The following is a 16,488-nucleotide window of genomic DNA, read 5'->3' as shown; positions in this document are numbered from 1 at the left end:
CCACCAAGTCTTCCCTTAGCTTGAAACTTATCCGTATGTTGCATTGTGCTGGTTTCACATTTATTTAAATTAATATGGGATATGTTTTTAGAATTGTTGCTAGAAAATGGTGTTAGACTTGGGAGGAAGATCTTTTGTAACCAAGAGAATAATTTGGTCTCCTTTAACTGAATTTAGGACACTGTGGTGGTTTCAGATTTTTTTTCTCAGTCTTGTAAATGCATGCTTTTTTCCTTTACCTTTCATTGCAGTTACTCAATAATATGATTTATGACGAACAGCTGAATAACAAACTGGGACATATATATAGGCGTATATCTTATTTTAGACCTTCGTATGTATTCTTTTTTGTTGTTGTTGTTTTTACAAACAAACATATTTTAAATTTATGAAATATGCATGAATGTGTAAATGAATGTTGTACACTTAGCATCTATTCCATTGCGTTAAAGTGTTATATACTGTCTTACTACCTATGAAATGGGCAGTGGTAAGCCTGATGTTGTTTTTATTTTTACATTTTTCTGTGTATTGTGGTTGCCGAAATGTGTCAGTCAGAATCACATGTAGGTTATCCAACATGTATTTCATGCCAATGGTGGTAGTGTCATTTGCTTCCCATGGTGCGTGATGTGCATGAGGTAAAAATGGATGAAGATTTTGAATTCACACAGAGATGACTGACCAATAACATGCAGGCAAGGCATCTCCCAAGTGGAGAAGCCATATGGCCCTCTCTCTCTCTACTGCAGTGAGACTGATGTATTTGTGAATGTGGGTCATTTTTAGCAGCCATTCTTTTTGCCACTCTCCCTATATGGAAAATAGTACTGTCTGAAAGAGCAGGGCTTTAACATTTGGCTCTGGGGCCCCAGTTCCATAATGTCATCACTGTAATGTCTATATTAATCTGTTTGATTCAGCAGAGACACACTAAAGGTTTTCCTGCAAGGCTAATAAGTCACAAAGCTATGGTCCATCTGCCATCACACACAAACACGCTCATGTTTGTTTTATTATACTAGTGAGGACCTTCTAGACATAATTATAAATGCAGTTAATTAATGCTATACTACACCAAATCGGACCTTAGTCTTAATCTCAGTAACCAAAAGCTCTTTTAGCTTTTTTGGGTTTTACTTTTTTTTAAAAAGACCCCCCCCCCCCACACACACACACACACACACACACTGTGCTGCTAATGGAGTCATAGCACCTCTATATGAACGTTTCTATATATAAGCAACAGTGCAACAACTCCCAAACCCTTAGTCGCATACCCCGTTCCTTTTGTATCATCAGCCTTTAGACATTAGTGATGTGTCATTAATGAACAAGTCAACTTGAGCTGGCTCTTTGAAGTGAACACCATATCTGTAGAGCAGTCATAAATCATGTGTGTCTTTCTTTGAAAGAATGAGCAGTATTTCGTTTTCATAATATGAATGCAGTGTTCATGATCATTATCATACTATGAATACAGTGTTCATTGAGATGTGCCGATAATATAAATGCTGGAATCTTACAGTCAATGAAAATACAGACAGGTGAAAAATGTCAGGCACAAACTACATAAAGTGTCTCAGGTGTTGGGCCACCACTATCCACCATATTGGCTTCAATGCTCTTGGACACAGATTAGAGTCTCTGGAAGTCTCTGGAACTGGCAGGTAGACTACCATTCTTCTAAAAAAATATTTCCTCAGTGTTGTTTTGATGCTAGCTGTGGGTGTAGCTGGGACGTTGGAACCTGGAATAGACCACTTCCATCAGGATAGAAATGTTTTATCACTTTGTATTGATTTGCAGTTACCCTTCCCCCTAAAGGGACAAGTGGACACAAACCATCACAATAAAATGTTCCCAAAGCATAATATAGCCACCAAGTCTTCCCTTAGCTTGAAACTTATACGTATGTAACATTGTGCTGGTTTCACATTTATTTAAATTAATTTATAGCAAGTGTGATGGAAAATATGCAGTTATTTCGTTAATCTACATCTAAATCTGAGCTACGGTATTATTAATAGATCAAGCTGAAAGAGTTGGCACTTACTGGGGAGGTGACCCGATTGCTCTCATTCGCTGAAAAAAGCTGGAATTCCCATCACTATATCAGGGATGGTTTAACCACAGATCCACACTCTCCAAGAGATTACCTACTTACTGCTAGAATATGGCTAAAACTGACAATATGTTGGTGCACAGCAAAATCACCAGTTTTGATTTAACACCCACAGTGTTCAATTCACACCCTTCAGTGTTAATATAAGTCCATTGGACTCATATAAACACTCTGGGTGTTAATTCAACACTAGGGATTTTACTGTGTGTTTCACACATCATAACATGGATGTTCTGTATGGTTGTGGTGTGGTAGTGACTTCAAATGGATATAAATGAATATGATGAAAGAAAATCCCTGCCCCAGTGACTCTGTATGTAGTTAAAAGAGAAGTGAGTTGACAGTCAAAAGGATTAGCCTCTGAATCATTTATTTCAGTTGTGGAAACACACACCTTTTCTGAATATTTGAATACTTTGAAGTACTGGCCTGGATTTGGTATAAATGACTTTCAGTCATGTACTATTTGCTCAATGACAAGAGAATGTATTTCAAATGAAAGTGTGTTTGTGTTCATGAACACCCTTCTCCATTATAGAGGTGTTGATTATGCCCAAAGCTCATACATTCATGATTTTAACACCAGGAATAACTATTAGCGGAGATCTACTAACATGCTCTAAATGAAACAGATCTAGCTATGATCATAACTGCATCCAAGTTCAATCAGACATTAGACAACATGTGACTGCAATTAACCTTAACTGTTTGGAGATTTTCACTGTTGTTGACAGTTCATATTGTACATAAAGCAGATGAGGCTATTACAGTTCAGTAATATACAGTGCATCCGGAAAGAATTCACAGCGTTTCACTTTTTCCACATTTTGTAATGTTACAAAAAATTTTATTTTTAATAAATTTGCAAAGATTTCAAACAAACTTCTTTCACTTCGTCATTATAGGGTATTGTTTGTAGAATTTTGAGGAAAATTTTGAATTTAATCCATTTTGAATAAGGCTGTAACATAACAAAATATGTTAAAAGTGAAGCGCCGTGAATACTTTCCGGATGCGCTTCATGTTCATGCCTGCTTCAGTATGGTGAGCTCACACTTGCCTTTAAGTACACTCATGTCAGCTGGTCAGAGTGATATGAATACACTCTATGTGATTAGTCAAGCATTCTGCATCCAAATCCGTACTGCATAACTATCAGCTCAATGCCACATTAGTAAATTAGTGACCTATGACTCACACCTACTCTGGCATAGAAAATTTAGCTGTAAATGGATTCTTATCCTAGACTGCCTGTTCCTTAAAATATACTCTAGTCAAGCTATTAGAGTAATCTTCAAAATATTTTATTCACATTGCTGACTTGAAGGAGCAACAGCACTAAAGAGCAAACAGTATATTAAGGGTACTTCTCTACATCCAGCTGACCCTACTTTAACCCTTTACATCCACTGTAATTAAAACCATATAATTACACACTACTTTGGAGAATCAAATGTAATTAATAAGTAGCTTCCGCAGCTCACAAAGATGCCATTGATCAGCATGCTTTCATGGTGTAAATCACTATCATTATTCAAGTCATTACAAGGCCTCTGAGGCGGAAGTGTGCTACTGAACTTTCAATTTAATGTTAATACTGACAAAGCAGTGAAATTGTGATTAACTAGGTTGGCTGGTGCTTTGAATTAAAGTGATAAAATACACTGATTAAAATGCAGTGGTTCTTTGAGATAAATTGTCGTTTTATTTTGAAGTTTGTGCTAAAGTGATGTCATTTAATAGAAAGATTAGAATGAAATAAATATGTACATTTTGGTCCAAAGGTCTGTGAGAGAGTATGTATGACAACATGACCACAGGTCTTTATCTGTGTCTGGTGTTTCTGCATCGTAATCATATCATATCTAAAACTGCTGTAAACAGATTTAACAATAATTCCAAACTGTAAACAATATAACAGATACATGAAGTATATTGATATTTAAAAGAAGGGTACAACTTACAGTTAAATTTACAGTCAAAACTTCCAGTGCAAAGACAAGGGCCTGAGGTGTTGAAGGGAATATTAAGAATGAATATTATCAACAATGTGTTATGAGAGAATTAAGTGTAGGAAAATATAAAGAAAATGTTCCCAGTGCAATTCATGTGTTTATTGTGCTCTCTCATGTCATTTATTTAGAATAGTTCGACTAGTTTACATCACTGTGACTAGGTGTGGAGGTGTCAGGTGGTTCCCTGCTTGCTGTCCGGTGAGAGTGCTGAAGGAGCTGGAGTTTGGTTCTGGTCTGCTTGATTCTGTCTAGCCTGGAGCTCCTTCACCTCTGCCAGAACCTCCCTTGCTTCCTCCCATGAGGAGATTGCTTCCTGTAGCAACCGTTCAGTCGCTGCCCTCCTGCTTTCCCAGTCCAGCAACTCAGTAAATGTGTCCGTGTCCTTCATCCCTTTAAAATGGGGCGAACTCAAAAGCCACAAATTGGGCGAGTCAACAGTCTTTGAATAGGGTGAATTGTTGCCAATGGAAATAGGTGACTCTGAACCTTTGATATGGGTCAGTTCAATGCATTTCATACTGGGTGAGCAGGAAGCCTTTGAATCAGGTGAATCAACACTCTTTGAACGGAACTGGTCCTTGTACTGAGGTGACTTTGAGGATTTTGAATGAGGGGAATCCTTCCCTTTGATGCGAGGTGATTCCGTTGTCTTAGTGCGGGGTGAATCCTTGGCCTTAATTCGGAAGGGAGAGTCTGTGCTTTTCCCATGAGATGAGCTGTGAGAGCTGGAACTCTTAGACTGGGGGGAATCTGAGCCCTTTAAATGACACAGCCATGGGGAGTCTACGCCCCTCAGATGGGGGTAGTAACACATTCGTCCTCTTTGGGGCTCCTGCCCCTGGATCTCCGCCAGTAGTTCCTGGGTCCTCTGTAGCCGCTGAGTGATTAGGTCTTGAAGGTCTCTTGTGAGACTCATGGGGTTATCCAGTGAGCCACAGTGAATTCTTCCCTGGGCTACAGGATTCTTCCCTTGCTGAGGGGTTTGAGTCTGGCTCTGGTGGCTCCAGGAAAGTTCGCTTTCTCGGGGCAGGCTGCTGGTCTTCACCCTGCCCTCCACAGGGGTCTCTCGGGGTCTGGAGACATCAGTGCCAGCACGCCTTCGTGCAGGGGCTAACAAGTCAAGGTTTCCCCGATGGTCCTTTACCCACACAGCATGATCATGTTCCAGCATGCCAGCATCTTCCTCATGCACAAGGTCAAGAGTCAGCATCCCATCTGAAGAGGTTGAGGCCTGTGGATGAATCATTGACATCATCCTCACGATCACTGAAGTATCATAGGGACAGGAAGACGTTTAAATCATATTTCCTTATATATTGGTATACAGATATAAAAGTCTCATAGCAGAAAGTCTTGAACTAAGGGATCATCACAGATCTCTCTGAATAACTGACTTCTGACAGAGGTCAAAGCAATACTGAAAAGTCACCCACCACAGCCATAAGATGACCCCGTGTAGGCAAGCGGCGCCCAAGTGGGATCTTGGCGCGGTCTCGTGTTGGGTGAGATAACAGGCTGTCTTCCTCAATTGTAACCTGCAAGGACATAAAAAAACAAGAGAAGGTCTAGATAAACCAGTAAAGAACCTTATTCAAACAGTTAGTCATTTTCAGCCAGATGTTCTTCATTTGAACATGCCCCCTGTGAGTTAATTATTGACAAGACACAACATATGATGTAGTGAGCTAAATTTGGTTCCAAGTGCTAATTAATTGTACATTTTTATTCTGTAGACGTCATAGCAAACTCACAGTTCCTTACATACTATATGCTCTACACAGATCGTACAAATTCACATTTCACACTTATACAGAAAGTGAAGCGTTACCATCACTGGGATTACACGGTTCACAGCTAACATCTGAGTGTCATCTCAGCAGGTTTTTCTTAGCTTTTCCTATAAATTGGAAACTATTGGTAAATGATATTACAAAACATATTGAAGTGGATGACAATTGTTTTTTTCTAAAATGAGATGGAAAAATGTGTTTACCACTTTATTAAACTGACTTCATCTTATTTCTAACTGTCAAAGCAGCCATGTTTTATGTAGGCTATGATTATGGAAATTAAGCCATATTTCAAGGAAACATCCACCACAGAGACAGTAATGACGGTTTGTAATTTTTTTTTTCATCAGCAGTGGTGCTTTGCATATTCTTCTAAAATGATTACAAACATAAAGCTATCTATCCAATTCACCAAGAAAGAAAAAAAATAAGAGAAAGCTGGGGTCTGGGAGAATGAATTAATATGGACAAATATTATACGGAAAAAAAAAGAGAAGAGAAAAGCAGACACTGGAGTGAATGGGTGGAAGTGGGAGCATGTGACCAACGAACAATTATGGGAACAAAAATATATAAATAAAATAGCCAGAAACAAAGAGCACCAGAGGATTTTTTTTAAGGTTTAAAAGATTACCTCATCCAGAATGCGGTTCCTGGCTCTTGTAATGGCTGTGTTCAGAACATTGATCCAAGACTCCTTTTCCTCTGGACTAACAGCCAAGAACACAAGATTGGGAGTCTAAGAAAAAGAAAAAAATAATGAGAACCTTTATAGACTGTGTGTTTCTGGTGAAACAATTTTGTTGTAAATATATGTATTTCTTAATAACATCTGTCATCAAGAACAGTCATGTTTATTCAATAATGTTTATAGCAGTGCTGAAGGAAGTATAAAGTGGGAAGATAAAAGAAGATAAATAAGCACTGCCTGGGGTTATATTTTGTGTGAAGCCTAAAGCCAGGAAAATTCAGGTGCAAAACATATCCATGTGTTCCCTTAAAAATCATGAAAAACTAACACTTAGAAGAGAACAAAAGATGGTTGATTCTTAGTCCTGAAACCCTCTTTAACCAACACACACACACACATACTCGCCCCCTCAAAGTTATATACAGGCAGCTGTGAGTTTTACATTACATTGGGCACAACACAATCAACTACAGCACAATTTTCATCCAAGAAATTTTGTGTAAACGTCTAAAAAGCAAGCAAAAATACATAATTTTCTCATAATTACAAAAATGATAAATGGTTCATCTAAATTTCCAGAAAAACGATCCAAAAATAGTATGCATTGTGTGATTTTGTGAGATCTAATTCCTACACGCTGAACCTTGACAGTAACCTGACTCAGAGCAAACTGACTGACGATACACTGACAGATGCTGACATATTTCAAGGAGAGGGTTTGTTGTTGTGACACAGCAATACACTGTAGTCAAAAACAGAAGCTGGACTATAGTTCATGATGTATTCTGTCTTCTACAGAAGAAGATACTCTTAAGGCACTGAGAAATGTATGTTTATGCCAGCTGAAGATATCGAAAAATCAGCTGAATTTTAATTAGTAGGCTGCAGGTGGAAAGCTTGTAAACCCATGTCTGTCTCAGTCAATTGTAATTACGACAGCATAATTTTTTTGGTGGATAAGAAATAGATAATCAAGCAGTTTGCTAAACATACAGATATGCAGCACATCTGTCTACCCTTTACCCTTTAGAATTAAATGTAACTGATAATGAGGGTAGGAACCCTACAACTGGGATATTCTAATTTCTCCTCGCTAACCCATTATTTACTTCACCACGGTGTGTGTGTGTGTGTGTGTGTGTGTGTGTGTGTGTGTGTGCCCATGCAAATAGGACTCACGCGGGCCCCAGGTTGCCGGCAGCGCAAAAGAGTGAACTTGCTGTGGTTCTTCTTGCTGCGACTCTTGGCTTTGCGCACCTCCTCTGATCGCTCGTATTCAGCCAGGTCAAACACTTCATGTGTCTTACCATCATTCTTCATCTGCAAAGAAGTGTAGGGGGGAAGCATGCGCTGTGAGCACAAATAGCCCACTCAACCACATGGAAGGGTGCAAGTTGTTTCTCGTGTCGATTAATTGACAGCCATCTGTGTCCCTTTGACAATGTGACTGTGCCACTGACAGTGGGGCACAGCAGGCCACATTAACTTCAGCCTGAGGGACAGAGATAATTACTGATCTCTGTTATCATTAAGCACATGCTGTGACAGTGAGGACTTGAAGCTCGGTCCTCACAAACACACATTGAAAATATATGGACAAAATGGAAATTTTACAATTTAGCTAGAAAAAAACCGTATTCCCAACATTTAAAAAAAAAAAAAAAAATGACAATGGAACCTCAACAATACAACAGGAATAATGTGTGGGGGGATGGGATAAATTATGACTGAGAGAATCCAAAAGGAAACCAAAGATGCAAGATGCAGTTAAAAAGACAAGTTATTAAAGAATATGTACATCACATTCGGAGAGACAGATGCAAAATTTAAAATATATATATATATATATATTATTAAATGCCCTGCAATGGATTGGCACCCTGCTCAGGGTGTACCCCGCTTTGTGCCTGATGCTCTCTGGGATATGCTCCAGGTTTCCCTGTGACCCTGAAAAGGATTACGCGGTATAGAAAATGGATGGATGGATGGATGGATATATTATTAAATTAACATTTTAATATTAATAACATCTTAACATTTTAATAATAGTAGATCGCATTATAAACTGTTTTCTGTATGTTAGATTTAAACAACTGTTTCTACATACTACATGTTCATTTCTAAATTCATTTAAAAATCTTTTCGACTTTCAGTTTTGAATTTTTGCAAAACACCAAAGCTTCAGAGTGGACACTGTGTTTCAGACAAAGGCGAGTGCTGTTCCCAGTTGGTTTAGCTCTTCCTATTATTTTGCCTGTGAGATGGCTGTGAAAATGCCTCATTTAAACACAGGTCAATGCTCATTAAAGCTGGCTGAGTGAAAAATTTATATATTTATTGAGTCTGAGCAAAGGGCCCAAACACAATATCTCCTCTGGGAGACTACAATTCCCAGAGGACCACGGTGAAGATCACATGAGTTCACTGTGGAACAGAGACAGAAAGCATCTGAAATAAGAGGTATAAAAATCACTTGTAGATGTCTGTGTTATTGCAGTGACCCCAGAAAAATGGTAAACTAGCAGCTACAACGTACAGACTCTGAATTCTGTACGGTTACTAAGCTTTCACCATAGCAACAGAAAGGAGCAACAAGGGAATCAGTAAGCAGCTTTGGTCCAAAAGATCAAAGTGGTCAGAGTTGATGGACCACCATATACATCAAATACACACAGCGGGTATGCACTATAATCAAAAATATAGACAAAATTTGACATTTATTTTCTAGAAACCGTGAATATGCCTAATACTACGTGCATAGCCTCATTCCTTCTACTTAACTGGGCTCACACAGAATGTGAGCAATTAAAATGTGAGGTACACTCACAGTCACAGAGAATGTAGGGGGTAATGGTTTTATGGGGCAAAAGTTCCCTGGAGGAGAATGCCAGGGTTCTCTCTATCACATCAATATTTCACTCCCATGCTGTTAGGCCAGCATGTTTCAGACAGGGGGCCATCGTGATCCAAGGATTAACCACCTCTAAAAATAACCTGCTAACCAACCAACCTCATACTGACAGTGGGGATTGCAATTAAGTACAAAAAGCATTAGGAGAAAAGCAGACACATTCTAAACTGACCTGCTTGCACTGGTCTTATAACATGCCTGGGTCATTATTAGAAAGCGGGGATTAAAATAGATGGAAGTTTTTTAAGGGACTACAAATCACTATATAATGTTTCCTGATTTAATAGTTTAATCATTTATAATGGATTATTATTATTATTATTATTTCAAATTACGATTGAGTGATATAAATAAATTATATTCCTATATTTCAAGACATTTGCACATTTGTCAGTGAGGGAAAATAGTATCCAGAGACTTCCAACTTTGTTATTTAATATACTTCCAGTGCATATTGATTACAAAATTATGTATTCATATGAATGCAATATGCATGATTTCACAACATGCTCTCAGAGTAATGATAAAGAAGGTAAGAGAGGAGCCGCTTGAAAAGCGTTGCAGGTTGACCTGAAAGTAGCAGGAACAACAGTTACACAGAGAACAATAAACAATGTCGTACACCTCAATCATCTGTGTTCCTAAATGCCACACCAAACTCATCTGCTGATAAAGAAGCACAGGGATGCACATCTAAATGCATTTACTCAAATCAGAAGTTGGCATGTTTGGAGAAAGAAAGGTTGTGCTTATTATCCCAAGCATACCATACCACATCTCTGCAAAGGGTACTGGGGCATTACATGTCACTGAAGGAAACATAAATGGAGCAATGTACCAGAACATATTAAAAGAGAATTGCATCTCGTTGGCCAAGAAATTGAATCTGGGGAGAAGTTGGAGACAGCGACCCCAAACATACAGACAAAGTAACTGAAGAAGGTCTTGCATTGCCTAGCCAGTCTCCTGATGTGTGTGCCATTGAAAATGTATGTTTTTTTTTTAAATTATGAGTCCTTCAGAGGAACCCTTGTAACCTTGGGGAATGGAAGACAATACTTCAAGGATATTTATTTCCCCTCAATGTATATAGGTTTCCTAACTTACAGCAAAACAGTGGTGCTGCGTTTAGAAATAAACGTTTTAAAGTTAATTTAATGATATTTTTATTTATTTATTACGGCAGTGCAATGCACTAATGATTTTTGGAGCACATGCCTGGAAACAAAGGCACATGGTTTCAAGTGTGGCTACTCGTTAAGTATTTATTTAAAATTAGTGTAGACCAGAGCAGTGGGATTATGTACACACAGCCTGTGCTGAAAACCTTCACAGGGGAGCAATAAAACACATTCTTATTAGTTTGGCTCCAAGCTGTAGTCAACATAATCCAAGCACCCTGCAATTACATGTCCAGTATTGCTTGTTTGTCTTGGGGTTTTTTTTTTCTCCTTTTTTGCACAAGCCAGGTTGGAATTAAAGGTGGGAAATGGGTTTGCAAAATCTCTTCAATCAATATGGAAAATGCTTTCAAATCTGATTGGCATTATATTGATGTAACAAGCTTCCCCATAATCATGATCTAATCCCAAGCATCTGCTACTCTAAATAAATTAAATATGGAGTGTAACACAAACTGAAAGGTCGTGATTCACTGTATGAATAATTACACTGCTACTGCAATGGCTACATTAGATAACATTTTATACCACAAATATCATGTCTCATGCATGAATGACACACTCCTACTGCTGTGTGGTGCAGGTTGTGTGATACATTTCAACTCAAAGCTTTTGGAAAGGCCAGATCTGGCATAACTTATTAGCGTAACACTTGTGTACTCAACATCCAGAAAGAGCTACCTCCTATGTTGAAATGTATTTGCTAATTAAATGGAGGGTTACCTAAGAATACACACTGTACATATTTTCAAAAATAACATTTCCCTGATTAAAGAACAAAAGCATGTGAAGTACATAACAAGTTGTGACCAATTCAGTCGTGCAATATTTCAGCCAATAAAACATTTGTCTAAACACAAATCTAAATACTTAAATGTTACTTAAACTATAACTGATTCAGTATAAACATCCTCATTACATATAATAATCCCAGTTGCTTAGCATGAGCCTTCTACTTTCTCTCAACATGTCAATGATACAATGTTGTTTGCAGAGAATCATTGGAGTTAATTCTGATTATTTGCTAGAAAACAAGTTCCTAGCGGCCGTTGACTATTTTTAAAATTAGCCCACCCTGGTCATTAACTGTCCTGTCCGCCGCTTCTCCCCTAAGCAAGGGGCAGTGTGATCGATCCATGCCTCAAGGTCCCTCTATTAGCGCTCGTTCCCATTTTTGACCACTATATGCAATAATAACTCTATGGAGCTAAATGTGGCAGTGAGCAGGCTGCCCCATGATTTCGTAACATCTTGAAAGGAGAGCAAAACAAGAGAACCTTTATTTATATCTGTCAAATAACATTATTTTAAACTGTTGTTCAGCCAGAAGATATGATTAGTATTTCAACTGCATTTAAAATGTATGGAGATTAACTTTTGTTAAATAGCTGATATAAATGGTGATGCTCTGCAGTACTCTATAGTACAAATATTATATGGCACACAAGTTAAGCACGAATAGTACTGCCTTTTTATCAGAAAAAGATGGTGTGTAACATTTCCCCCTATGCTTATTAATCAGAATATATATCATATAGTTACTTGCACTGACATCATGCTGGCAGGCACAGGCCTGTAGCAGATATAGTAACACGTACTGTAGTGTATTCTGCCACTCAGTCTGGAGATCTAGAACCCTGTACATTTCACCCGCAGGTACCTGAGACAGCCAGCAGCAGCAGCAGCATGATGCAACCCACTGACACTCTCTGCTAAAGAAAAAAATAGCTCTGGGTTCTTGAGTGCTGAGATGGTACTAATGGAAGGTGATATAAAGCTTATACATATTTTATGGCATTGTAAGGCAGGTACATTGATGAAAGAGATATAAACGAAAGAGATACAAATAACATCTGAAATAATGTTTATATTGCTTTTCCACACCAATATAAACCACAGTTTAAATATGCCACATAAACCAACTAAGGAACTTTCTGTATTTCGATAAAAAAGATATTGCTTTTCCTTAGCCTTGAACCCACATCCAGTTTGTGCTTGCCAAGTTAATTTTTACAAGGCCTAATTATAAAAAAAAAAGGTAACAAAGATAATTAGATTGCAAAATCTGCTGCTCATCACATAGTGCACATCCTGTGCACTTGCTCTGAGAGTGAAAATCCCAAAGTGCAAACTGTCACAGCAGCTCCCATAATAACATAAATGGCTTGTCCTGTCTTTGTTCTAGCTTATTTTCTCAATTTACTTAATAATGAGACGAGCAATGATAACATCGCAGATTTAGTTCAATTTGACTCAAAGGGAGCAAACCATTTCCTCTACCACTTACTGCACAAAAATGACTAGCTGTAGAATTTTAATTATAGGATCATCAGTGTGCTGTTAACCATCCTTTCACTGAGATACTGGAATGAGGAGAGCATTTGCAGATAGATAACAGCTCAGTGTTGCAAATGACTAAGTGTGCATGTGTGTATGGCTTGGCCTTGCATTCAGAGCTTTGGGGATCCTTCTACACAAAAAGGGGTGCAGCTGCGTCTTTGATCTCCTAAGTGAGTACTCCCAATTGTACCTAATCCAAAAGGCTGCAGCTGAACTTGTAAGGACTAGGCCATGCAGAAACATTAAAATGCTACTGCAGTCATCATTAGAATAAAGGCATGGTCCAGACTGAAATGAGGAGAGGACAGCTGTAGATGGTCTTCTTATTTTGGAACAATCCAATGTGCTGGCTCCCAAAGTGACAGAGTTGCAAAATTAGTCACGCTTCAGGCTATGATATATCTGCTGCACTTCTGTGCAAATTACCATCATTTGCATCATCTTGGTAACACTTTCTATGACGGACATATGAGTAATGTACTACAAATATGTTCAAAACATGTGAGAATGCATGAATGAGTGAAAATGCATGAAAATGCATAGCAAAGAAACCCTGTTTCAGTTTGAACAGTCTATTATTCATTGTTTATTTCTTTATCTCTATTAATAACTGCAGTATAGTTGGCTATTATTCCATGTATTAAGTGGAATATTGGGTTTGATTCAAATGAGAGAAATGTAATATTGTCAATCATGTTAAAATATATTGAAAATATCTCAAAATACTACTTATAAGTAGTATTTTTCATATTGGTAGTGGGTTATGCACAATACTTAGCTTCATTAGTAGTTACAGAATAAGGTGAATAAGTGAATAATAAGCTTGAACTTTAAGTAACTAAATCATAACTTCATCTTCAGTAATCACTGGTCAGTGTGGAGGTGAGTCCTATCTCAGAAACACTGGGAATAAGGTGTGAATACACTCTGAATGGAATGCCAGCCCATCACTAAAGACAATGCACACATATTCACACACTCATTCACACCTTGGAGCAATTTAGAAGGGAAGATCCACCTACTGGCATGTTTTTGGGAGGTGGGAGGAAACTGGTGAACTGAGAGGAAACCCACTTGGAGAGCATGTACAGGAACTCCGTACAAACAGTAACCTGAGCTCAGGACTGAACCAGGGACTCTGGAGCTGTGAGCAGCAACACTCTTTGCTGCACCACTGTTCCACCCAAAATCATAATTACCATACTGTTTTCCAAAAATGAAAATGGCATGTTTAACCAATAGAATACGAAACATGTAGTACAGTAAACCTATGCCTTAGTTTATTAAACAACATCATAGGTTTATTAAGTTCTACTGTACCTATCAAAATCTGGAAGATGGCCAGTTTTGGAGGCCGATAAATTTTAAGTGACAATCTGCAATAAACACAAACCTCTGGGACATCACAATGGAAAGAACGGTGAAACTAACTACCTAGGTCCCCTAGGGGGTAGGGGGCTCATAACTGGTCTGCAGTGGGAAGAAGATGGGAAAGAGGATCACAGGGATTTGCTTTGCATTTGTATAGTCACCAGACAGCCGACTTTATTGTATATCATTATGTATCGTGATACCAGAAATTCAGAAAATCTGACTCACTTCTTTTTCGAAAATATACAGATGGTCACCCTTGAGCATCACAAAGCGATTTCTCCAGATTTCTCTGAAAATGCCTTTGCCACAGAACTTCCGGATCCAGCCCACCTTGTCTGGCTGTGAAGATATCGGCACAGCATCCTGAACACCCTGTTAGAAAGAGACAGAGAGAGAGAGAGAGAGAGAGAGAGTAAACCTGGGCTTATATTACATAACAGGAATTAAAGTGCTGGGGAAAACTCTTTTAGACAAAGGCTCTCCTATACTCCTATAACACACAGCAGTAGCCTGTGGTGCTGCTGAAAACATTGTAATGAACACTACATAGCTGCTTTAAATGGACTTTAAGGGCGTGGTCAATTAACTTAAATACTCAATTTTGGATTAGACAAAATATATCAACTTTATGTTCTCTACAAATGTGGGTAAAGAGTATTTGAAAAGGTTCTGTGCTATACGTTAGATAAGGCAAGACAAAGGGGTTAAACCCAGTGATATCATGTACACTGATTTATGTGTAAAAGCATCAGCCTTGAATTAATATAAACAGCATCTCAATTTCGCAGGATAGCACATGTATAAAATTCCATATAAAACTGCTGCAGTGAAAGAGTAGATTTGTTCAAAATCTTACCCTTTTGACCAGATGGCTCTTCTTCATGGTGAACGCGAACTGTAAGACTTTATTTCCTGAACTGATCCCGCTTGCTTGATATAATCTGAACGGTGCTGTTTGTTGTACTATTCTTCTTTTGTTGACTTTCTCCGTGTGCACTCGAAGATTAGGAGCGTTATAACGCCACTATTCGCCGTCGTGAGCCGCCTGCTCTCCAGACTGGCTGGTCGGCTCGTATATTGTAGGTTTACAAATCGCGGGCATACACACTCTCTCCATTGGCTTTTGGGTGGCTCCCTGAGAGATGCTGCGAGTTGCAGTGAAGCACCTAATCGACAATAGTCCGGGTTTATAAACGAACCCAACTGCTCCCCCTACTGGCTATATCAGGCTGGTGCTGGAGCTACAAGACTGATAAGGTGGAACACACGTATTGTTAACTAGGCTTACTGTTGAGTTGTTAGTCACTTTACACGTAAAGGGTTTTTTTTTAAGTCGTAACACTTTTGTAACATTTGGAAAAGTTTTCCTGAAATGCTGGTAGTTGATAGTCAATACATTATATGTTTAGAGTGGTCTCTAAAGCAGTGGTCACCAACCATGCTCATGGATATCTACTTCCTGCAGAGTTCACTTCCAGCCATGCTGAAAAGAACAATATAATCTGTGAAAGAAATTCTAATGGTTTCCACTACAAATACCATTACAAACTATAAGCTGTTAACCATTAAAACCATTACCAAATGTCAAAGGTGTTCTATTGGGCCATAATGGTATCCACAACATGGCACCAATAGAAGGCAACAAATTACCAGTAGACACCCACAGGGACCATTATAGTTTGCATTAAAACCAATACAATTCCCATTACAAACCCATTAAAACCATTACAAATTCTATGAGGGTTTCTTTTTTTCCAGCAGGAAATCCTGACTGAATCTCATCAATATGAAAAATCCTCTTCATTGGACCAGGTGTATTAGATTTTGGCTGGAGCTAAATTCTGCAGGAAGGCAAATCTTCAGGAACTGCATTGGTGAGCACTGGTTTAGAGGGTTTCCTAAATGCGATGTTGGATCATCAGCATCCAACTATCAGGACAAGGAGGTATATCTACTTACTGTTCAGTAATATTACTTGTCAATTCAGAAACCTAATTTGGGTACTTTGTTACTTTAACTTTGTATAGAGTTCAGGAATTAGAAAAGGCTACACATTTAAAC

General features: G+C 38.5%; 1 protein-coding gene across 1 annotated transcript; it reads right to left on the bottom strand.

Annotated features, from left to right (window-relative positions):
- Nucleotides 1-2,546: 2,546 nt before the first annotated feature.
- On the bottom strand, nucleotides 2,547-15,606 carry plekho1a (pleckstrin homology domain containing, family O member 1a). Its single transcript, XM_017453976.3, has 6 exons — nucleotides 15,284-15,606; nucleotides 14,653-14,799; nucleotides 7,801-7,941; nucleotides 6,565-6,669; nucleotides 5,574-5,675; nucleotides 2,547-5,371 (listed from the first exon to the last, which is right to left on the bottom strand). Exons 1-6 carry the CDS (start codon nucleotides 15,308-15,310, stop codon nucleotides 4,313-4,315), a joined length of 1,581 nt encoding a protein of 526 aa, XP_017309465.1. The 5' UTR covers nucleotides 15,311-15,606; the 3' UTR covers nucleotides 2,547-4,312.
- Between the last annotated feature and the right edge of the window lie 882 nt (nucleotides 15,607-16,488).

The sequence above is a fragment of the Ictalurus punctatus genome, chromosome 24 (assembly GCF_001660625.3).
Source record: "Ictalurus punctatus breed USDA103 chromosome 24, Coco_2.0, whole genome shotgun sequence".
NCBI classification, from domain to species: domain Eukaryota; kingdom Metazoa; phylum Chordata; class Actinopteri; order Siluriformes; family Ictaluridae; genus Ictalurus; species Ictalurus punctatus.
Note: the sequence above shows the minus strand (reverse complement) of the source record. Positions and strands in the feature narration are given on the sequence as shown.

Coding starts and splice junctions, on each gene's coding strand:
- plekho1a (XM_017453976.3), bottom strand. CDS start 15,310: ATGAAGAAGAGCCATCTGGTCAAAAGG. Junction 6,670..7,800: donor GCCGGCAACCTGGGGCCCGC/GTGAGTCCTATT, acceptor TCTTTTTCTTAG/ACTCCCAATCTTGTGTTCTT. Junction 5,676..6,564: donor GGAACCGCATTCTGGATGAG/GTAATCTTTTAA, acceptor ATGTCCTTGCAG/GTTACAATTGAGGAAGACAG.